Source organism: Bombus terrestris, chromosome 6, assembly GCF_910591885.1.
Source record: "Bombus terrestris chromosome 6, iyBomTerr1.2, whole genome shotgun sequence".
Classification (NCBI taxonomy): Eukaryota; Metazoa; Arthropoda; class Insecta; order Hymenoptera; family Apidae; genus Bombus; species Bombus terrestris.
Window position 1 is genome coordinate 4,628,735 of NC_063274.1, and position 23,813 is coordinate 4,652,547.

The 23,813-nt window shown below is 39.2% G+C and overlaps 1 protein-coding gene across 6 annotated transcripts in view; it reads right to left on the reverse strand.

Moving 5' to 3' along the window:
* Positions 1–698: 698 nt before the first annotated feature.
* The window catches only part of LOC100643077 (protein groucho), a 113,853-nt gene continuing 90,738 nt past the window's right edge, over positions 699–23,813 (reverse strand). For 4 of the 6 annotated variants that reach the window (XM_012309208.3, XM_012309210.3, XM_012309209.3 and 1 more), the window contains exons 10-16: positions 9,483–9,536; positions 8,507–8,695; positions 7,255–7,473; positions 5,912–5,979; positions 4,688–4,963; positions 2,770–3,373; positions 699–2,000 (exon numbers count right to left, since the gene is read on the reverse strand). In XM_012309208.3, the coding sequence (XP_012164598.1) occupies positions 1,893–2,000; positions 2,770–3,373; positions 4,688–4,963; positions 5,912–5,979; positions 7,255–7,473; positions 8,507–8,695; positions 9,483–9,536 (1,518 nt within the window). In that variant the 3' untranslated portion in view covers positions 699–1,892. The remainder of the gene's footprint in view (positions 2,001–2,769; positions 3,374–4,687; positions 4,964–5,911; positions 5,980–7,254; positions 7,474–8,506; positions 8,696–9,482; positions 9,537–23,813) is intronic. The other 2 variants (XM_012309211.3, XM_012309212.3) reach the window with 2 other exon arrangements.

Genomic DNA, 23,813 nt, shown 5'->3' on the forward strand with positions numbered 1-23,813 from the left:
AACATCGTGCATCTTGTTGTTGCTGCTTGTATGGTTAATACAATTTTCAAGGATTAAATATATTTCAAGTGTGTACAATAAAAGGTTAACTTTGGTTGCATATTTTCAACTGCGATAGACGTACAGTAAAATAATCTATGATACGATCGAATGATTTGTTGGCATAAGAGACGTGACAGGACATGTTTTAACGCACTTATAACGTGTTTGGTCACGTGCTGCGCAGCGTAGATGCGCATAAATCAAAACGTTCAAACATCGTTTATAATAGATTAATTTTGCATACTTACTTTATTAAGAAAATTATTATTTTTAATTAAGTAATTAAATAATAATGCCGTTACTATTATATAAGTAAAAATAATTATTTGCATTTGATGACTTAAGAACGAATAAAATACGAATAAAATACTAAAACATTTACGCTAGAAAAATTAAAATTGATATTTCATGACATTTCTATATTAATACACCTTTTTGATTTGTATAATCGAATCGTTTCTTTCTAGCTGGTTCTTCATGCTAACAAATCATTCGAGCTTAATATGTAATAATGTGCATAGACTCGTTGATTTTGATCAGGTTGTAAAGTATTAAGCAATTACTTACCTATGGATGTAAAAATATTCGCTGAAAAAGATTTGAAAGAAAGAAGAAAGATAATTATTCACGCAAGCTTTCTTGAACAAAAAAGACAATTGTTTTTTTATCGATATATTTAAAATTAATTAATGATCATGGTTGAGCGGGATGTAGAGAATACACAACACTGCTCCCATGGTACAAGTCTCGTGTTTACTTTCCTTTCTTTTTTTTTAAGGAGAACAGCGCGATCATCCTCCGTCAATGACTTTAGAACGAATCTCTCGTGATATTACCAGTCGTTGCTTTGATAGTTTGGATGATGCACGAATATTTGAACGACCGAATCCTCTCGTGACTATAGTGTTCCAACGAAACGAACAATTTTATACGAAATAAATAAATTCGATGTATATTTATCTTTCACCTGCCTTCTTTTTTTCTTGTTCACGACAGCATAAAGTATTAATCGACTATAGTTTGTAGTTTATAGCGAAACGCATTATCCAAGGTATGTAACTACGACCAGCGATTTTCTCGAAACGATTCCACGTGTATATCTATGTATACAGCAATAGTATTCGTCGACTCGTTATCGTGGTCATAGACACGTTAAAGAGACAGCGATTGCAAAAGTTGTAAAAGTTTTGAAGAAAATTACAATAAGCGAGAACAAGTATAATTTTTTGTTAGACAGGCTCCGACTGTTCGTTTTTCACGTGTTTTATCTGTCGTATGATGTCATCTTGGGCATGTTGATTCTATAATTAGGTACTTAATACGAAACCGTATCTAGCATCACCATTTGCAAGGCTCTCCTGGTCACTTAACGCGCATGCAAAATCGCTTGGTAACGTCCCATTAACACGTTCTCGTTGTATACACGCGACAAAGAAAGTTCTCTCTACGTTTAAATCACACGGTCGTACGTACAGTTAGGTCACGCACACGCAACTCCTAAATATACATGTACAGCTTTTTTCTCTGGCACACACATTGGTTTCTTGACCGTCGTCATAATTAGCATTAGTTCCTTTCCTTCGTTTTTTTTTTGTTTATTCTTTTTATCACTATTTCTTTCTCTCTCTCTTTCTTCTGTTTTTTCGTCTATGCTTTGTTTCTTTCGAACGCGGTTTCTATCGTTAATACAGACTTGTTATGTATATATACACAATATAGTAACAGTCTATGTTCCTAAGGCTGCTAAAAAGTCTCACTTGTAGGATCTCCCCCGCGAAAAGGGAGAGCGTGTTATAGAGTTCAGGTTTCGACCAAGGGAGGAAAGCGTGAAACGTCTTTACCGTGCACGTCTAGTAAATCACTTCGTATACAGTAGCCTTTTTGTCACCGGATCCAGTAACGATATATTTGTCGTCGGCAGAGATGTCGCAGCTCAACACCGACGAAGACTCCTTCGACTGTAAAAAGAATTGATATGGATTCTCATGTGGTTGTTCGGAGATCTGCTTTTTTGTGCTACTTCCACGCAACATGACGCGTTAATTACGTCCAACGATACACACAAAGAATAGTTCATCTCTTATGAGCATGCAACGAACTCTTAGTGGCCGCGAACTTCTTTTCTCGAATTATGAAAAATATGGCTGGCATCTAACTCACTAAAACTCGTAGCAAGAAAAGAATTTGGAAACTTGCGTATTTTGTGTATAACGCCTTACACTCTATTTACATATACAGTGGCAAAAAGTATCTGCACGTACTTTTATTTTTCAACGTTTATCAGATTCTACGCCTCTCATTTTCATAATGTCAAATTTTCGTAGTCGTACGAAAGTACGCGCAATTAAACGATACGAAAGTTAATAGACCTAAAAATACCTGAAACGATGCAACAGCGTACAAGAATACTTTCTACCACTGTAGGTAAGTAGTCGGTTACTTGCTGATATTTCGTTATTCGAGTAGAGTAAAATTTATCAGAGTTTTTCAAATAAATGCAACGAAACGTCCTAACCGCTTCTAGATAGCAGTTTGCCTCGTTCAAAATTAAATGGTGACTAAGATCCCTCTTTATTTATATTCAGCTAGTTGTCTCGAGTTATACGTCGTTTCAAGTTGTTTCCACTTATTATATTTTATTGTCTTTAATCTAGTTAACAAGATGAAGTGAAAAACGAAAGAAACAACTTATCTCGATAACACCAACGAGAATGTGGGGATACACACCTGGAATATCGAAGCTCCGTACGGTGTGCGCCATGCGTTCAACAAATTATCCTTGCCGGTGGAGACAAACCATTTGCCGCAAGAGGCGAAGCGTAACGATAACACGCACGACTCGTGTAGGTGCAGTTGATACTTATCGGACTTGGTAGCGTGAAGCACCTCTACGTTCGAATTTTCCATACCCACAGCGAGCCATTCTCCGGTTGGGCAATAGCCCAATGAGAATATTTGCGAGGTAAAGTCGTGTTGCTTCAATTGTCTACCCTCCCTTAGGTCCCACGAACGCACCGTGTTATCCAACCCTCCTGTCCACAGCTTCGAACCGTCCGCCGAGATATCGATGCAGGAGGCACCGTCCGTGTGGCCTTGGAACTGTCGAATCAACGTCTCGTTCTGTAGATCCCACACGGCGATGTTGCCATCGCTGCAGCAGCTGAAGCAGACCTTCGAGTCTGGCGAGATCGCCAACGCGTAACAGGCCGGTGCCGCTGACGTCAGTTCCGTTTTGATTCGAGGTGTAGGACTAGCCAAGTCCCAGATGATCAGCTGACTCGCCTCCCCTCCAACTATTAGGGTTCTGCAGTCCGGCAGTAGCTTTACCGATCTGTTTTCAGAAATAATGAAAATAATGTATATTTCATGGAATAACAAGGTGAACGAGGATGTAAAAAGGAAACACGTATAAACAGGATCACAGAGTTACGTAAAAACGAGTCGAAAGAACGAAGTACAATTTTTTAGATATATAATCTTTGACTACTTTCGCTAAATGGTTAGTTAAGGGAGTATTCCGACCGAACAAATAATAGTTTATCTTCTATTTTCTCTGTTACACGAACAATTAGGAAGCGTCGATTTCATTCCGTAAGTATAATAGGTTTAACCATTCGCAAATTAAAACAAGACATTCCTTCTTTCCCAATGTAAAAGCAAACCTCTACTTCCGTTGAAATATAGAATTTTCGTATTTCCTATTGTTCGTGATTCGTTAAGATTGATAGTTGGCCGATTCATCAATTACCTCGTAATAAAACGAGCCAGCCCGTTTCTTTTTAATGCGAATCCATTAATATTCCTCCACTTCTATTCGAATTTCATTCAAATGTTATATTCTCTATTCTTCTTCGTTTATTAAAAACGATATTTATCTAAACCGTCAACCGATAACGAAACACAATTCTGTCCTCTAATACGAAACTTCCCAGCTTCCTATTTAAAGTTCCTTCCCGTTCGTTACAATTGATACGTACGACCGATCATCGATTATCCAATCGAGTCGCTAACAATATCCAATAACGAAGAAAAGAAGACTCTTCTTTCTTACTACGTTAATAAACTTCTTACCTAAACATTAAGCATGTAGTACCATCTTCTATTCTCCCAAGTTCGTTAAAATTACCAAACAAATCCCGTTATTTGTCAAAATCACTAATCGAATCGCCATATAATCCAATAATAAAGCATTGCTCCACTAAAGCTCTATCGTGCAATCGCTTAACGCTTTACCGACCGCTAGCGATTCAACAGCATACGCACATCCGACCGGCATATCTCAGGCACAGATTCTCCCTGGCACTGGCTCTGTTTTGGTTTGACTCTCCAATACCATTCTTTTTCTTCGTCACGAACGGTACGTTCCTCAAATTGATATAAAACTGTGGGAGCTTACAAAGCAACGCAACTGAGCAAGGTACCTTGGTACTAAATAACAAATTACTGTTCAAATAATGAGAAATATTATCGGCGCCAAAAAGCCGATTAATCAGCTATCGGTCGGTAAAGTGTCAAGCAAAATTGAACGAAACGTTGTATCTCGATTTCACACGACAAATTTACCACAATCCATGGATACGGGTTAGCGACGTGTCGAAAGAGTCGGACACACCGTGCAAACGTGAATAGACACCGTGGAACTGACCTAATATAATTGTCGCGTTGTAGGCAGTCCAACTGCGATACGTGCTTGATACTGCTACCGCCTCCATGTCCGATGTCCCAGACTTTAACGCACCCTTTACCGCCCGTGTAGACGTACTTGGTCGGATTCGAGATGGTGACGGCGCACACAACCTCGCCATGAGTCAAGGTATTAATCTGACGCGCGTGACGTGGAATTCCCGGCCCTATCAGAGCGTCTGTGGGGAATGGTACTGGCTGCAGCTGACCCTCGCCGTTCATATGGAACGAGTACGCTCTGTGGTGGAATGCAAAACATTAATGCCTTTGTCTTTACGTAATGGAATGCCTTCGATTACTTAAAAGCTTCGCGCCGCGGCGAAAGGCGGCCATCGAAAAGATAATGCTTCACACGCCGCACCTTCCTAGCTTATGCGAGCGGCGGTAGCGGGTTGACATTTTTAGAAACGGTCAGAAGCGTTGAACGATCTACAAGTGTAATTTGGTCGCGTCGTCGTGTATTTATTTCCTTTGAAATGTCAAGTACGCGATATGTAGATGAGTAGAAAGAATAGAAGTTACCGGTGCAGCGATAACTGAGTTTAAAAATATTCGTTTCCGAAGGTGTTTCGATCCTTTACTTCTCGGCTAAATCAATTGTTTGAGAAATATTTCGTGGTTTTGTTATTTCCTCCTGGAGAAGCTGAAGTTCTCGTTTGGTAGATCGTAACTCAAGAAACACATATCCTTAAGTCACCTAATACGTTTATATAGGATTTATTAATTATAATAATTATAATTATAATGTCACAAGGTAAACTGAATGATATTATGTCTCGAAGATTTTGTTAACAGATTTGTCTGATTAAGCTTTATATTTAAAATCAGTATGGGTGTGGTAACTTCGATGTAAGTGATTTACACTTCTGTTCAGAAGTTTGGAATATGTTAGGATTTCAAAGGAATAATAACTTACTTAAGTAGATGTTATTCGTGTTATTATTATTTTGATAGTGTTGAGAGCGTAATTGATTGTACTTAAGAGTGAAAGTTATCATTATAATATCGTTATTTCTCAAAAGAATATACGAAAACGTTCGTTTCGTCCAAGAAGTAAAGAGTGTTCCGAACTTTTGAGTAGAAGTGCACAAGCATTCGAGTACAAGCTGCAAATATTTCGTAATGTTTTTGCGTCAAGTTTATTATATTTATTATCTAAGGATTAATTTTAATAAAAATTACGTACGGTTTGCCACCCGGAATGTTGCTTATCCCGTTACTCGATGGTATCCTCACGTGACTGTCGAAGCCGAGCTATAGAAAAGAACAAATTATATCAGTTTTTGCTTGAACTTTCTTTCATTAATAATTTCGATATTTTGAGTCACAATATTTGAATAGCAAATGCATAAATACGAAGAAAATGATCAAGGAAACGTAATTTGCATTCTAGAAGTACGTAACACGAGATTGCATCAACAGAGATTTTCAGATTTGTAGCAAGCTTCAACAAAGACATATATATATATATATATAAAAGAAAAACTAGCAACGACAATGCTCTATATATTAAGCTTTGTAGATATTTCTAATTTCTGGCAATCCAATTTTCAAAACATTTGAATACTAATCACTTGATAATATAAGGAAGACGATATATGCACAAACGAATTTTGTTTCTAGAATTTTTGCAAGTCGTCTTTAGTGTTTCAACTAAAAATTTCTTTTACATCACGAATAACATTGAGAACCATAATTAACGCATTTGCCTGTACACCTTGTTGGCAGAAATTTTTTAACAATTGAAATACTAATCTACGATTCTAATCCTCAAAATGTCTACTAAATTTGTAGTACTTTTCACCAGAAATATGTACCATTAAACGACGAGTAAAGTACATCATTTTAGAACTTACTATCTACTATTACACTTATATATCTACTACAGGCTATCTATTTTACAATCAATTAAAACATTACCCAACTGATACTTCGCATAAAAGGAAATTGTTTCAACGAGCTATCCATTGAGACACCTTAAAAGTTTTAATAATAATAAGAATAATAAACGAAATCAAATAGCCTTCAATCGTTTCATTGATTTAACTATAGGCGATAGATGATACTGATTTCTTTGCGATTAATCAAAATAGCTTTAAAGTCACTGTCAGACGACGCTCTTTAAACGATTTTCGGTTGGTACACATATTCTCGTTGCCTCTTCTCAACAAATTCCAACTTGCATAATTTTACATAATTTTATAAAGAAAAGAGAGAAAGAGAGAGAGAGAGAGAGAGAGAGAGAGAAAGAAAGAGAGAGAGAGATTCTAGAGAATTTTCCAATTTCACAGATCTGAATATCACCACGTTTCTGTACCACGTCGTAAGTAAACTATGAGATTTCACTGAAATTTATACATAAAAAGATATTTTAGACGACTCGGAGTTTTTATCTTTTCCTTAGAACGCTCATAGTCTATAGCATCGGTGGCGGGGTACCGCTGCAAAGTACTACGAGGCAAAAGAAAATAGAAAAGAAGAAAAAGAGAAAGAAAGAAAAAAGACGAGCAGCTAGAGCGGGTGAAGTACCATCGAGGTCCTGGCGTATGGTAAGTTGCTGTACGGCGAAGGCGATTGTGGCGGCTCATTGCCGCGGGACGGCAAACCCTGATAGCCCTGCGGTGGCGTTTGCTGTGACGATGGCGGATGATAGACCCGCGATGCCAAGGGACCAGGGATTCCTCCCATAGTTGGCGTACAGCTGCGCGACCCCCTCGCCGCCGCCACAGGTGTACCCGGCTTGTCGATCTGGAGAGGTTCGTTCCAACGGGGTACACCGGTTTATTATCGGGCGCAATCGTGGAAAGGAATTGTAAATTTCACGCTTGACTTTCGCACAAAAGCAACGAGACATATCGATCCTTGTCGCAAACCGGCGTAAGCGGCCACCTCCGGTTCACCGATTTATACCACCGGACACGAGGAAGAAAGGGACGCGCGGGCTTCGAAACCAGAGAGCTTTTGCTTTCCTCTGTTATCGTCCGCGCAAATTGACTTGTCGTAACTTCGCGCCACGAATTCCAGCTACACGCTATCGATGCTCGTGTACATGCGCGCTATACGCCAAGGGGAACCACCAAAATGTCTTCGTTGTTTTCGAAATTGTGGAAGCAGTTATCTTGTTTGGATTTTCTTAGCACACTTCGGTTTCCAATAGAAGGGAGGTTCGTCGAAGTTTCTTAGCTTTTAAAATACAGAGATACCCGGAGATACCCGGTGTAAACTCGTTTATTCATCGAACGTGTTTATGGGGACTGCGCGTAAATCGTATTTTTATATAGTCCCCTTTGTTTCGTTATTTTACTACCGATCGACCAGAGTATCGTGTATTTTGTTGTTTAAATATGGTTCGCGGAACATTTTAAATACGTCGAGTTTGTCATCGATAAAAACGATCGTTGTAAAGCTTGAATTTCGCGACGACGAAGGAACTGAATGTAGAACACTATCTCTACGGTATCTACGATATCGTTGTACCTTTCGTCGACTTTTAATTTTGCATTATTAGCATTACGATTCCAAATGAAAGAATTTCCTAGTTCATCGAACAACTCGACTTTATTTCTAGCGTAACAAGTAGAAATTTTGCTTTCGAAAACCACGGAGCCATTGAAACGCTCACCCTTAGGCAATTCGGCGTGCATGTCGAAACGAAACGATCATCTTTTCACCTTCTTTCTCAAAGATCCAGGAAAGAAATGCAAGTAGAAATAATTCCGGGGAGAAAAATAGAACAGGACCGATTAGTCATCGAATAAGCCTGCTATCCGCGAGATCTTACATCTTTACTTTTCAGAGACGGTGTGCTACGAGCGGATGAACTTCCACTCCGCGATGGTGGCCTGTCTTTTACGGATGTGGAGCCAGCACCGGAAATAGGTCCTACGTGTCCTGGGGCGCCCAGTTTCTCTAGAGTGCCGTTCTCACGTGGATCCGAATGGTCACCATTGGCGTGTGGCGATGATGCCTCCTTTTGTGAAAAACAAACAGGAAAATAAAAGGAGCTTATTCTAAAAATATCAAATCCAAGCTTCACTCGTTCTTAGACGTAGACTTCTAATTTAAAATACTTGGAAATATTTTACGTAAGTAATCATATTTTGGAGTCGATGAAAATATCGAATATTACGAACATTACGAATATTGACAATGTTCTAGTATTAAATTAATTAATATCGACAGATTCATACGGGATATCAATAAATATGAAGAGCAAGCTTCCACAGTTCCAGATATCCGAACAAAGAATTGTGAAACTTTCTAAGTTTCAAACTAACTTATAAAACGATCTTCCCCTAATTTTCTTGTATCGTATCCTCTTTCGTTTTTAACCAACTGTAATTTTGTTGTAATTTCATTCTTTCGTTTAGTTCGAAGTACAATTCTGTTGCATTTAGTTCCTCGAAAGAAATATCTTTTCTCTTCAGATTGAAGCTATGGCCTACGATGACAAAACGTAAAACTGAGAAAGACAAGAGAAAAAGGCAACCACGGTTTATACCTAATACAATATCAAGGAAATGAAAGAATCGAACGTTAGAAAAATCACTTGGACACGTCTTTTCAATCATGCTTCTACGACAAAGGAATATCCGCCAGTATCCACCACAAATCGACACCGTGATCGTTCTCAACCTCAAATGAAGGAACATCCTTCATTCTCATCCGCAGTTTGTGCATACTTCCAAATAGTTTTTGTCCGGTGAATTCGCTAATAAAAATATCGAATCCGTTTCATTGCAGGAAGATGAACTGACCTCGTTCGCGACATCCACCACCAAGTCCTGATCGCTCTTTTCTGCGTCGCTGTCCTGAAAGCAGAAAAATTAAATGTCTGTCTGAAAAATTAAAATGCCTGTGAAAGGGTATGGGAGGACCGTGTCCATTCGCGATTAGGGGCAACAGCGTTGCGATACATATCGATGTACGCTGTAATTTCAGCCATTGGTGCGATACGTTAACGATCAAAGCCGCGAATATATTTTCGACGAATCCAACGCGAGAACCATCGAGAGAGGGGGAGAGAGAGAGAGAGTTCGACCTACATTTACGATGCGTCTGACTAGCAGATGCATCTTCAGAGACATATTATTAATCTTGACACTCGTGCAAGCTCGCTGCCTCTCTCGAAACGTTCTGATTGCACCAGCAACTTAATGGCCAGGCGTTCGACGAGTGCGCGTACCGGATAGAAAGCTCGCGTTTGCGAACGTGTAAGCCACGCCACGTCGCGCCATGCCATGCCGCGCCGCGCGTTTCTGATGGAATAGGAGGCGGAGGGTGGAGAAAGAGGGGATGTAAATGCGCTTTGCTTGGTCGCGCGGTTTCAGGGTATTTTCGCAATCAAGATTCTATGTGTGTGGCTGGTGGCCGTACACGCGGAGCGTGGAAAATTCGACCGATCGTTTGTCAATTCTGCATCTCGCTATGCTCGTCGTTGACGAGACCCAGCGCCACTGTCGTCGATCTTTGTCGCTCGTCGTAACGACGATTGCTTTTCCTTCGCACACCGCGTAACGTTTCCCTTCGATCTTTCTGTTCCGCTCTCTACGACGTAATTAACGTTGTCACGACGTAAATTTAGATTAGTATAGTTTCGTATACATATAGTTATTACAAATGTTGACGATGAAATGATTAAGAGAACGTTAATTTTGCGCTGTGTGTCGGTTAGGGATCGACTATCTGTCTACGTAGATCGTCTTGTCTGCTTGAAACGTGGTTTACGGGACGGCTCGAGTGCGACTTGCGTACGTCAAGCGGCACAGATAGATAATGACTCTAGTGCGTATTTTAAGTTGATCGACACTGATAACGATATTTTTTATTTCTCGTTAAAAGGGCTTCTAACGCTTGGTTACGTTAAACGTCACCACGCGGTGACTTTTCCAAAACAAGTTACGACGAGTTGTCGATTTTAATGGATACCTTCTCACATAATCGGGACAAGCTACGGAATAAATACTTGGCAGTGGATAAATACTTTCCTTTCTAACGTGCACGTAACTACTCGTAAATATGCATAAATTAACATTAAACAATATAAACCTTGTGAAATTTAATAAAATAAATATAATAAGAAATACCTGCCCTCCGAATATTATTATAGTGCGCTATAACGAGTGTAGCGCAAATAATATTGGTATATTTTCTCCGTTAAAGAAAATTCTTTCAGCGTCTCGATTATCGTATACGTTCAATATGGTATATAAAACAATCCTGCAGCCTATAGGCCGCATTACGCAACATGCTCTGCATCAAATCAGTAATACCGCGTGTCACTGTTTACTCCATTACCCAGTATATCTTCCATTTGCTTCGAAAAAGAGACTACGCAAACAGTCAGCCACAGGGATAGGGAAGCGAGGAGAGAATCCACTAACATGGAGAAACACGGATAAACAGAAGGCTAGAGGCTTCGGCTAATATATTATCGAAAGCCGTGGATAATGCACCGCATACGGAAGCACAATTTGTGACTCGTGTATCTTTTATCATTTGTTTGTCCGTTATTTTCGAGTTTGTAGCGTCGCTGGCATCCGATTTCGTCGTATAACGGTCTAAAACCGCGGTGATTTCCGATACCCGCAACATTGGCAACTCGTCATTCCGAATACACCAGCAGCCCCGAAGCCGCCTAATCGAGCCTGCCGCGCTCTTTCACTCATCGCCGACGCAATCGCGATTTTCTATCGTTAAAAAAGATGTTTTAAATTCCAGAGAGACGTTGCACGGAAGAATGGCAGCGGATAGGACGCACGATTTTTCATTTTTATTCGCGCTAGAAAGATGTTCTTCCCTCGGTCGAAACGTTCCTTGAAACGAGATGTAACTGCGTCTCGTTAATTGGCTGTACTTTAATTTTTTAGCGGTTCATTTTTCCCTCTTCAAGCTTATTTGCGACGCTTCATATACCTGAGCTTATATTTTCATTCTTAGCCGGCGTTTCAATTTTCCTAACTTTGTAGCTCATTCGCGATACACCGGATACTCGATAAACTATTCGATGCTCGAATCGCGGCGAAAAAATTCAGCCCGCGATCGAAATTCCCCGGGTAATAACCTTAAAATCCAGCGAAATTAAACCGTGTATATTTTAAAAGCCTGGGACGCGCACGACTCGAATATCGCGCACGTAACGTAGCTAACGTGTAACGTAGCGATCGCGAACACCGCGATACGCGTATGAACGGTGTTCCACGTAAGACGATAAACAACACACCGAATACCAGAGGAATGGTAAATAACGTGCACGGCTAGGAAAGTGCAATTTGTAATTCACGTATCTTTCATCGTTTATTTACCAGTTATCGCTCAGTTTCTACAAGCAGCTCGTTCCCGGGCCACAACCACCCCCGTCGGCCGTCGGCACGTAACGAGCTCGAAACAGGGCACGCGGCTGTTGCTCGTGTGTTACGCCAACAAAACGTTACAACTGCCGCCTGTTACTCAAAAGCTTTTGCCACCTTATCCTCGTATTTACGCCATTTCTTTGCCTATAAATTCAACCATTGACCATTACACGCTCGATATTGCGTGCATACAAATGACGTTACGTTCTAATGATGTTACCGACGATCGATCGAACGATAAATGTACTTATTATCGGCAAAATTCGTCCTAATTTTCGTATTACGTTTTTCTTTGCCAGAAGATCCGAAACAGCGTACTTCCGTCGTTAACAATTGGCAAACGAGATTTTTCGGTCGTGTTAGCGATAAAACTAAGTTAGTTTTAATTTGTTATGTTCAAGATGTTCCCTTTTGTTTCTTTCTTAAGCTTACATTATACCAAAGATCGCGAGGGATACATCGCGAGTTAGTCGCGTGTACGTTCGACCGCTTTCGTTTCAGCACGTTGTCGTTTTATTGTTATCGATGGGTAGATTAGATCGGTACTATGTAACCGAGTAACGGGGATAATGGTGGATTAGATCGATCGCGAGACAAATTGCTCGTGTTTACCCTTCTGTCTGTTCTAACGTGGAAAATAGGACTCGCATGATTTATGTTTGAAAAAATCTCCCTTGTTTGCAGTTCGATTTTAACGCATTTGCAGCGCTCGTTAGCCTGTGTTTAAAAAATGGATATTTTTAACACCGGGGCAACTGCAATTGCGAATAAGACTTTGTAGAAGAGATTGCGAGCGTAAGGAGTCGAATCGTCTGTCTTCGCGTAATAAATTCTATGGTTTTATTTAGAACTACGTGGCTGTTTAAATTTTCGAGATAGCGGATGGAAAGTTAGCGTTGGAAAGCCCGAAGAAGTAATGATTTAAAGTTTAAAAAAGCTGCCGCAGCCACGTCAGTTGCCAACTTTTTGTAATATATTTATCATCGCATTAACATTCTACGATAGGCGTGCGCTTAACCGAACTATAAATAAAGGCTAGAAAGAAGAGGAATTATGCACCGAGAGGCATTTAATTTTCACGGAAACTTCTTGTAGAGTTACGCACGCGAACGTGCATAAACGAAGTCGATTTTCAGAAAATCTGAAACTTCTCGCGAGATTTCAAACTTTTTCTCTCTATTTCGCTTATCGTTAGCCTCGATGAAGTGACAAACAACGACAGAGATAGGAAGTTTCGCCTCCCCTAGTGAAATCTATTACACACGATCGAAGATTACACGGGAAGAACGTTCAATATGTTTCGTTTTTCTGCGAGAGAATTATTTTCAAAATTGAATATCCTTCCGATTGATATTACGAAAATTGCCCTTCCATTTAGTTTTGAACACGTAGTTCCTCTTATCGAGCCTGATCGCTTACAAAATCTTCCTAGTTCCACGTCAGTTATTTTTCTATCGTCGAAGTGACATTTCGGCGATGACGGCGAAAGCAGATATTTTAAAAATCCCACCCGACGATTCACGTCGCTGCGTTACTCCACGAAAGGATCGAATAAAACACGTAGAATTATAACGAAAGCTACATCTCAGTAAGTACATCACGCTAAAACCGCTTCTTCCATATTTTTCTTCCATCTCATCACTCGCAGAGTAAACGATCCTAACTAATCAATTTAATCGGATTAAAGAGCGAAACTGAACCGTAGCGTGGTATCTCGTTACTAATTCTTTCTCCGCCAGAGTAGCCATAAAACGATTTAAAACGTTAGCTCCAGATGGAAGTCGAGCAGGGTCAAGAGGATGCGCCGAAAGAAGACGGATTAGGTGTCAAGGGACGATTAATAATTCAAGAACGTTTTGTGGTTCATATCCTAATTATCGTAGAGCTGCCGGTAGCTAGTTGCACGTTCTTTGTAATGCCCCGCTCGCCTTATGAGCCTCGTACAACGCGTTCAAAGCGGCGCATACGATAGTATTGCCTTCCTAATGACGTAATATCGTGTACAACGCCCATCCATCCATTATGCGTCTGCTAGACCATATATAATATATATATAATATATATATAATATATATATACACACATACACACACATACGCAATATATATTGTGTATTCGTGTCGAAGGTGTTTGTGTAGATGCACGGTTTATCGACGTGGAGAACCACCTGTGTGCGTCTCTGCTTCTGAAAATGATTTACCAAGACCAAGACTGCTTGAGAAAAACGAGAATTATCCGGCAGAATTCGCTACTTGCTGCACGATTTAGAGGAATTTCTTCGCGCATCTCATCATCGGATACGTACGAAGACTATAGGAGAGGAACGTGAGAAGCGACATTTTCCAGAGTAGTTTTAAAATTCAATAGTGTTGAGGTTATTATATGTATAAAGAGAGAAAAACGCGTGGATAAAGTGTAAGGTACAAAATATATATATATATATTTAATTTAATAGAGAAGTGTAATAATAAGTAGGAATACAATTTGAGCTGGTCCAGATCAGCACGTTAGCGGTGTTACCTTATAACTGAAAACCCCGAAGCCAACGTCGCCTGTCTACTGTTTATGGTCTGCCTTCATGCTAGTCTTTTGTCTATATGCTGTCGATGGCTTCAGCGCTTGAGAAAACTAAAAAGACCAGATGTAGAGTTTTCGTAGAAGTGGTGACCACTTCAACAAATAGGTTGCTAATCGATCGATCACACGTTTACCAAGAAATTGTACTTCTATTCGATTTTCGAGATGTTTAATTCGCGTGTTTTCTCCTTATTTTGCAAATTTTGTAAATATCAAGATATCATTTGTCTCGGTAATTATACCCTTATGAAACTCCGATGATTAGTCTGCTATCTTTGAAACACGCTCCGAACGCTTCGAACCCGACGTAGATCGTATTCATTTTCACTAATCCTCTATTAAAATTCTGTCGTATGATCATAAGCCGAGGCGTTAAAATCAGAAAGTCAATAAAATTATAGTTATCTGTCTATCGCGTTGTTCGTCTGTGACTTTCATACGTGTACCGCCACTGAGAAAAGTGTGCGAACGCTTAAAGGAGCCTTTTATGGTTATACAGCAGCAAGTATCTGGAACCACTTACATCTTAATGACGTAATTAAGTAGCGATTTCAAATGAAAAACGTAGTAGAGAAAAGGCGAGTAGCTTCGAGGGGATATAATTTAAGACGACTAGTTTTTTTAAACAGTAGATGCGTAGAAGGTCATGTGTGTGTTTTTACATGGAATCGTATGTAACTACATTGTGTGCTTTATACAGGCTGGTGCGCACAATTGTTTGAGGTCATAATTCCGATATCAATGGAGTTAGAGAAAAATATGAAAGGAAGATGATGAATGGTTCAAAAAGCATTACGTTCGAAGGAAGACACTTCCTTCCTTTTTCTTTTTTTTTTTTACATAATAATTATTGTTATTTCTGTATTTAGAGGTAGGATGACAATAGCTATTATTTTATTCTGCGGATAAATCTATCACACCGTTCTGAGTCGAAAAACTTTTATTGCACTTTCTTACGTGGACTAGGGATAAAAAAAAAGAATATCTCAAACCTATCGATTAAATCTATCTTTCAGTTACTGTTTATTGTAATTAGCGCATCTGCATATGGATGGCGAGCGCGAAATCACGTTGTCATTTTCAATTTTAATTTATTTTATTTATTTAGTCATTCTACGTGAAAAAATATTCGAGTAAAACGGTGAAAGAATAATTAGTCCGAGTGAAATAGAAATTTTGTATCTTATGCGAGTCAAGGGAAACGTAAACTTTCTTTGTCCCGTTATTGTCATTAATTTTACTAAATAAGATACGATATACGATTATATAAAGATTATAAAAAGCGAGAAGACGACGTGAAGATTATAAAATTGAAATGAAAAATAAAGCTACTTTGGAAAAATGCTATGATACTATTCGTGTGATTAGTGTAGAAGGTAGTACGTAATTTGCTCCATGCACTTGGAGAGGCATCGAAGTTTCGGTTATGGAGTAAATTGACGTGCGATTTGCTTACAGGAAAATTTGCGGTTTACGAACGAATTCCTGTAGTCGTAGCTATACGCAAATTAGCGAGACTCTCGCCGGAATTGATCGTAGCTACCAAGGAAATTAGTACGACTTGTGGTCATGCGAGTTGCGATCACGGGGAAAGTAATACCGACTTGTGGTCAGTAAAAAATTAACGCTGCTAATGGTCACGTGAATTACAGTTGTAGGAGTATTAGTGCGACCTGTGTTACAGCGAAATTTTATCAAATAAAACGGTGAAATTCACGCAATAATTTCAATTTTACACGAAAACAATTCAGCTGCTCTGAAAGTGGTAGCCAAGTATCTAATTGTAAGTATGTACCTAGATATTAACTTCGTTCACAACTATTATTTATAACACCTGTTAGTTAACTATTAGTTATACATATATGTACATAAAAATCGGCTATAATTTTATAAGATAACGATTCAAAAAATATGTTAGAAATTTTTTAAATTATTTGGAAGGGTTACACGAAAATTACGAATAAAGTAGAGAGTTCTGAGAAGTTTACCTGAATCTGAATCTCACCTGTAGTAACATAAACTGTGCTATCAAAAAATGCAGAGGTACAATTGCCAAAACTGTTTGAAGCGGTAATCGTAAAATATGATGGATACAGACCAACAAGAACATAATCTTATTACACGTAATTGCTACGTTAAATAACACTTCTACAATCTAACTTCGCAAACGCTAGTATACTTCCCATAGAATTTTAATAATTTTGTAATAATCTGCGTCAACTTTATACCGCTGAAAGACACTGAAGAAGGGGGGACAACTTTTCTCACGATTAAAAGTAAAAGACAATCTCATCTTCCATTTGCCAAACTCTAAACTTCAAGTAATCGAAAGCAGGATTTTTGCTCTCGCGATACGTTCTTCTGTAGGGGAAGATATAAAGCAGATTATAAATTTAAAGTCATCCTTCAAAGGATTTCTACGAGAAGGAGAGTCGTCATTCGGATTCCTCGAACAAAATACGACATCAGGTCGCAATGACAGCGACATCGCGGAAATTCAACGGCCTGATCTTCGTTCGGAGCAAATCAGCCAAGCTCGACGTTGTGTTTCAGCTCGGAACGGTGACTTCGTCGCGAACCATTTCCGGCGGAGGAGAGAGCGGAGTAGCGGTTCCAGCTACTAGGGACACGCAATAAATTTGTGTACGGACGATGAGCGTGTGTAAATAGAAGCCCAGTGTGGTGGTATTGATTTCAGTGGTATTACTCGGCCGGTGGAGGGCGCTCAAAGATGGAGGAAGGTGGTTGAGTAGGATGGAGGAGAATGAAGTAGAGGAAGGTGGAGGAGGAGGAGGAGGAAGAAAACGAAGAGGTTGAGGAAAAGGGGTAGGGCGGAGGGTTAAAAGAGAAGGAGTAGAAGACGAAGAGAAAGGTAAAAGAAGGAGACGAAGGAGGTGGAGAGTGTCTTCCTCCCCTTAACCTGCTCGTTCTAGCGTTAAATATGATACAAATGTTATCATCCCTTCTATTCTGTCCTCCTTCCCCAATCCGCCCCTTGCGGCACGAACCACCAGCGACCACGATTCTCTTCTCTCTCTTCTGTCTTTGTCTTTCTCTTTCTCTCTCTTTCTATATATATATATGTGTGTGTGTATATATATATTCTCTTTGTTTCCCTTTCTCACCGTTTTCCTTCGTTTCTCCTTTCTTCCTTCGTCTATATATCCGTCTTCTTCCACACTTTGCGATTCTCTTCGAAAAGACAGAGACGAGACAAAGACAGAGACAGGAGAGGTCTAACCTGAACCGCTTTCTCCGCCGCGCCGGCTTCTTCCCTCGTTTAACCCAGCATAGCGAGGATGACGGTATTAAGGGCAGCTCTATTATTCGACCACCCAACCACTCGACTCTTCGTCTCGAGAATCCTCGAATCCTTTTTTCCTTCCTCCCCAATCTCCCTTTTCCGCTTGCCCTTCCATCCCTCTCACCCGCTTCACTGTCTCTTTCACCCAACCCCTAGTTTCTCCTTTCCGCCCAACCCCTCTATACACTCACCACCTCTTCCTCTCTTACGTATACAATGTTCCGCGTATTTTTCCCTGGCGCTCACCTTCTCCTCTACCTCATCCCCTTCGGTTTACTCCAACTCCCGTCGCCCCATTCCGTAACCACTCTTCTCCTTTTGGGTCCAATGTAAACAAACGCACGAGCGCAAAAGAAGAATCGAAGGTTTTCCACCCATTCCCATTCTCTTCCTCTTTCCACGTTTCTTCGTCTTTTTCCCTCGTTTGTTTCTTCCCTCTCGTTCCCCTTCCATTGGTCAACCCGATAAGTTTAGCGAAGTTAAACGATGGAACATGACCGGCCAACTGATGTGATCACTTTGACACGAGGATATAAAATTAACCGGAGGAAAGGGCAAGTTAATTAGCTGCGAACAGTTGTTTGGCATTTAGTCCACGATCGAATATAGAATTTTGTATAGTTTTAAATTTCTCCTGCCTTCTCATTTAGAATTTATGATCATGATCCGGTCTCGATCGTTTTGTTTCATTTGTCTGTTACTTTCGCTCTTCCTCTTATTCTTATCTTTCTGTCAATAATCGATATAGAATTTTCGTTTGACGTTAGAATCGGTAATTTTGCCAAATTCTCTTTCCTTTCGCATAGGACTGCCTGTTGATCTATTGTAGCTATTCGAGATATTTGATTTTGACAAAAAAACGTAAGGGAGAAGAAACGTTCTAATTTTATACGAAAAATATCAAGGTCATTGATACTTTTCCCATTCATGGCAAATAACAAAGATAAATTATCCTCTATATTACAACATTTATATTAGTATTTTAATCTTCACTTCTAGTCTAGCCGGTCGTATTCAGAAAAAATTTCGGAAAATACAAAAAAGAGATCGCAATCGATGTAAAACTGAGGATTAACGCGCACCGGTGTAATCTTTGCAATTGGCGAAAAGGTTCGTTGCTTTACTAGGCACGAATTAAAAAAGAAAAATGCTCAAATACAGAGATATACGCCGTGTCTCTTTAAAAATGTAACGGAGCACGAATTTCCTTTTTGCAAATTTTGTTACGAAATTTTGATCGAAAGGTGCATTCGGAATGACCGGAAGCACGAGATACATCAACACCAGTAATACGGCCAACGTGGAATACGGCGATCGAGAAGGCGGGTCGGTTCTTTAAAATTTGTAGACGAGTTTCTCTGCTCGAGCAACCAGGATTGACCCTTCTCTCTGGCTCCCTTTTCCCGGATCCGATTCTTAAGGAAACGCGAACGAGCAAAACAAGCGACGAAAAGTTTCCCAACGGTCGGCCATTCTTTCTCCCCCTATCTCTGCATTTACCCGCGTTAACTTTGCTGAAGTCAAGGCAGTGACTGTGTTCGAAGTACCAGCCGCTCGCGATGCCTCTTTGGGTTATTCGATCGATCGTTTTGACCAGCGAGCACCAACAATGTTATCGCGTTATTTCTGACTTTTCGAATTGCAGCTCTCAGATAGAAAAAATATCTTGGAAAGTAGATTTGATTTAGGGAGTTGTCGCATAATCTACTTCGCCGTAGGAAATTTATTAAAAGTGCAGATTGTAATGCTTTTGATAGGAACGTTGCTAATTGATGTCGAAATTCTACAGGGATTCCGTGAAACTCGTCGAAAAGACTATTTGGAAAGTTGATATGACGATGTTTATAGATGAGAAATCGATAAAGAAAATTTGTGAAAATGTTCGTTGTTACCAGAAGGTGAATTATGTGGCTGTTGAAAAGTTGCATCGAAATTAAAGAAAAATGTCGATGGGCTTGGATACTTTTAAGCTTTGATTTTTTCCAACGACATAACACAACATATAGAGGGACTGGGGTGAGACTACGTGGGAAAATAAGTCGAAAATGTATAATACAAATTTTCCGCGTGACGCTTCGTTTCTGAGAAAGTCGAGTTTAAAAATTTGTCAAGTATACGTTGATTCGACTAAGTACCAACTGGTTATGAGCGAACAATCAGCAGCAGGTTATTATACATGCGAAAATAAATAAAGAAAGTAAAATAAAATTTTCCCGTTGAAAGCCTTATTTTCAAAGAAATAAAGTTTAAACGTGTTTAATTAAAAACGAACCGGTCTGGCGTGTACACGTGCGCGCACGATACATTTTTAGATCTATTTTTCTTAAAAAATGAAGCATCTTATGGACAACTTTTATTCTACATTTTGCCTTGTTCCCAAATTTTGTTTATTTAATCTCTCGATTATTTACTCTCGTTCAATGCGGAATTAGCAGAATTCAAGTATACTTGTCAAATCTTCAAACTAGATTTTTTCGAGAACGAAGTCTCAGATGAAGAAACCAAGCTTGTACCAAGCTTTCGTCTTCTTCTTTCACGTAGAATCATCCCCTGCTCGGTTGTACTACGATTACCGCTCCACTCTGTATTTATTAACCTAACAGACTATCATTTAAAGAAAGTGACTTCTAATTAGTTTCAACAACCAGCCAATTGTCAAATTTATCGAGCTTCGGTTCAGCACGTAACTTGCAGAATAGTTTTAAAAAACGAGATTTATTTTTGTACGACGTTGAGGTCAAATTTTTTGAACACCAGGAATATCTACTAAAAAGAAAATGTGTAAATTATAGATGCGACAAATTCGACAAAAAATATCATAGATACGTAAGATCCGTTATTGTTAAAAAATTGTTTCTTCATTTCGGTTCGTAGCTCATTCGTAGTTTGACGCAGGAAGTTGGAATGTTATTTCCTTTCCATAACCGTCTCGAGTAAATGGTTCTTTTACCATTTATAATATTCTGTTTGCACATGTTGTTAAAATTTCTCCTTAGCTACTGCTGGAAGCGACTGCTGGTTGCGCTCGAGTCAAATTAAATTTGATGACATATTCACAATGTTCACGGTACGCTGTACCATATCCCTCACCATCTACTACAAAGTGTACCTACCATTCGCTTGTAATAGTTCGCGTTCAAGTTAGCTTTGTAAGCAATGGGAAACTTTATCAAACAGATTGCTGATATCGTGTCTACGTAAAAATTGTACAACTACGATGCTATACAATGTTTTTTCACCGAACGTTGAACGATACAATTTTACCAAGTTGAAAACAAATAAATTGTCGTACACGTACGTTATCGATTACAAATATTAGGGCTTCTGCTCGTTGCAGTTATTTGAAAATTTTAACAAACTCGAAATATAATACGAGCCGGGAATTGAAAAGCTGGCTGGCTGCAACAGGTGATTGTCAACGAATCTACAATTTTAGATAACCAAAAAATAGATAATCAAATGTAAGAGCTGCATCAATTTCGCTCGATTACTTTTCATTTGTGTCGTGTGATTTCTTTCTTAACGCCATCGGTATCGTCTTCTTTTCTTTCTATTTCTTTTTGCAAAGAATTTCACAGGCAGGGGATTGATATGTAAAAGCGGCGACGAAGATCGTGGATATTCTTTGCGAATAAAACGAAGTCGATCAAATAATTGTGGACGATAAATATGATTGTTGCAAAATACACATGAGAAGGAAAAATGAGTAAATAACTTCAAATTCGCCCGTGGATCGTGGACCGTAAAACATCATTTTTCAATATAAATTAATCAAATTGACGGCTATTATCTTCCTTCGTCACGCAAATATAATGCAATTTAACGTTTCGAAGGTTGTTAACAGGTGAAAGCCACAAAGAATTCCAACTTCTGTAGAATCGTAGAATTGATGAGTTTGTAATAGGATAGTCAATCGACTAACTAGAAAATAAAAACAATGAAGAGCGTTTGACTTGTATCGCATGTATAATTATTTATAGATTAGATTCTGTACATACGAAAGTAACAACGTTGATATCGTTCAATCAGAACTTAATATTAAAATATGAAATTTAACCAAAGTAGCTTTCACCAATTTTGGCACTGTCATATTTGATCATAGTACACTTTATCCACCTTTTCTACCGTATTCGTTCTAATAAGTCAGGTTCAAGATAAGAATCGGATGATTCGGCAGAATAAATTCAGATTTTTCGTAGACCTCTTGCACAGTGTAAAATAAATTTCTTGCTTAATTCACCTCAAACCTTTTCGATCGGAATTAATTAATAAGTCATGGCTCTCAACGAGTAATTGAGCAGCTTTCTACAAAAGAGCTTTCTACATCTCCATAGTTATTCCACAGAACAACTCGTATAAATGCACATTTATACCACGTATAGTAAACGTACATTTTTTGTGTATTTTTTAGTTGATCAATCGAATTTTGAACTCCACGAGCCATTACGATTATTAACCGAACGTAGCTAACATTTAAAGAAATTAAAAGCGTAATTTACAAAATTGTTTATTTTATTTACTGAACCCTTTTCCCGCCAAGGTTTCGAATCGTCAACTTGTCGCTTTTCTACAACTCTTGCAACTAATTTCCACGAACTTTTCCCTATCATCGTAAAGATCCATTCCGATCTTCTACAACGCACGAATACAAAATTTCGATCTACCAGTAGTTCCTCTAATAATCTGGATCGATCGTTACCTCTTTACACGAGACCAACGTGATTATCCTTAATACTCGCATAGACGAAGATATATACGAATACGTATCTCTAAATGACAGTAATACAGGCGTTAAACTCGCTCCACTTTCCATCTAACCACGTTCGATGACTCACACAGATCAGCTTATTCATCCTTTCCGCCTCGATTGAAGCGACGATCGATCCTATCCGTCATATAATCATCGCAGCCACCCTGAAGATGGTCAAGAGAAGGGCCCCTGCTGCAAGATTAATCCCACCCAGAAACCACTTTACTCGATACTTAATAATACCGCAGCCACGAGCTCGTTTCTCGGACGAAATTAAAAGGGAAACATTGAAAAGGCAACACAGATCGATAAGTAACATTGCGCTTTTTTTCTACCGGCGGAAAAAGGGGCGAGAGAAACGTTGTCGAGGGGTTGGGCACGGTTAGTATCGTAGGTCTTGCAATTTTTACGAGACAACTGCTTTCGCGTCTTGCACCGTGAACACGACTGGATACGTATTAAAGCTATTATCCTTGACGGAATGGAAGGAGCGAGAATGGAATAAAACTGACATTCGCGTAAAATCGAAACGTTTCTGTGCCGTTTTATCGAGAGAAATGGGGTAGGTTAGAATGGGAACAATGGAACGAATGAAAAAGATGATCTTTTTTTTTTTTATTAGTCAGTATTACGGTAAGCAAAGAACGAAGAAGAAGAGAGAATGGTTGGCGGGTGCAAATGAATTATAGAATACTAAGCGAGATTATGGTTAGCTAGTTTGACGGGTAAAATAGTTTGAAATATCGCGGTTGTTCGATAAAAGCGAATAAACGGAGAACGACGAACTTAAGCTCTTGAATTAAATAGGAATTTGGAAATTATTTTTTCAATTGCAAGATCGTTTCATTCGGGTTGATTAAATGAAAGTAGAAATGGGATGAGAGGTTTGGGACATAAATGTAAGATAAAGGATCGAAAACAAGTATCCGGCATTCGAATCCTGAATGAAGAGGGAATAAATTCGAATCGTCGTAGAAATTTTTCTATCAAAATAAATCGAGAGCTGAAAGCGAGTTGGCGAGGTAAAAAGCGACTTATCTATGATCGAAGATACCGATTGGTGGTTAAGAGTTCTTGCAAAAAGAAACTCAAGTCGATCTTTCCG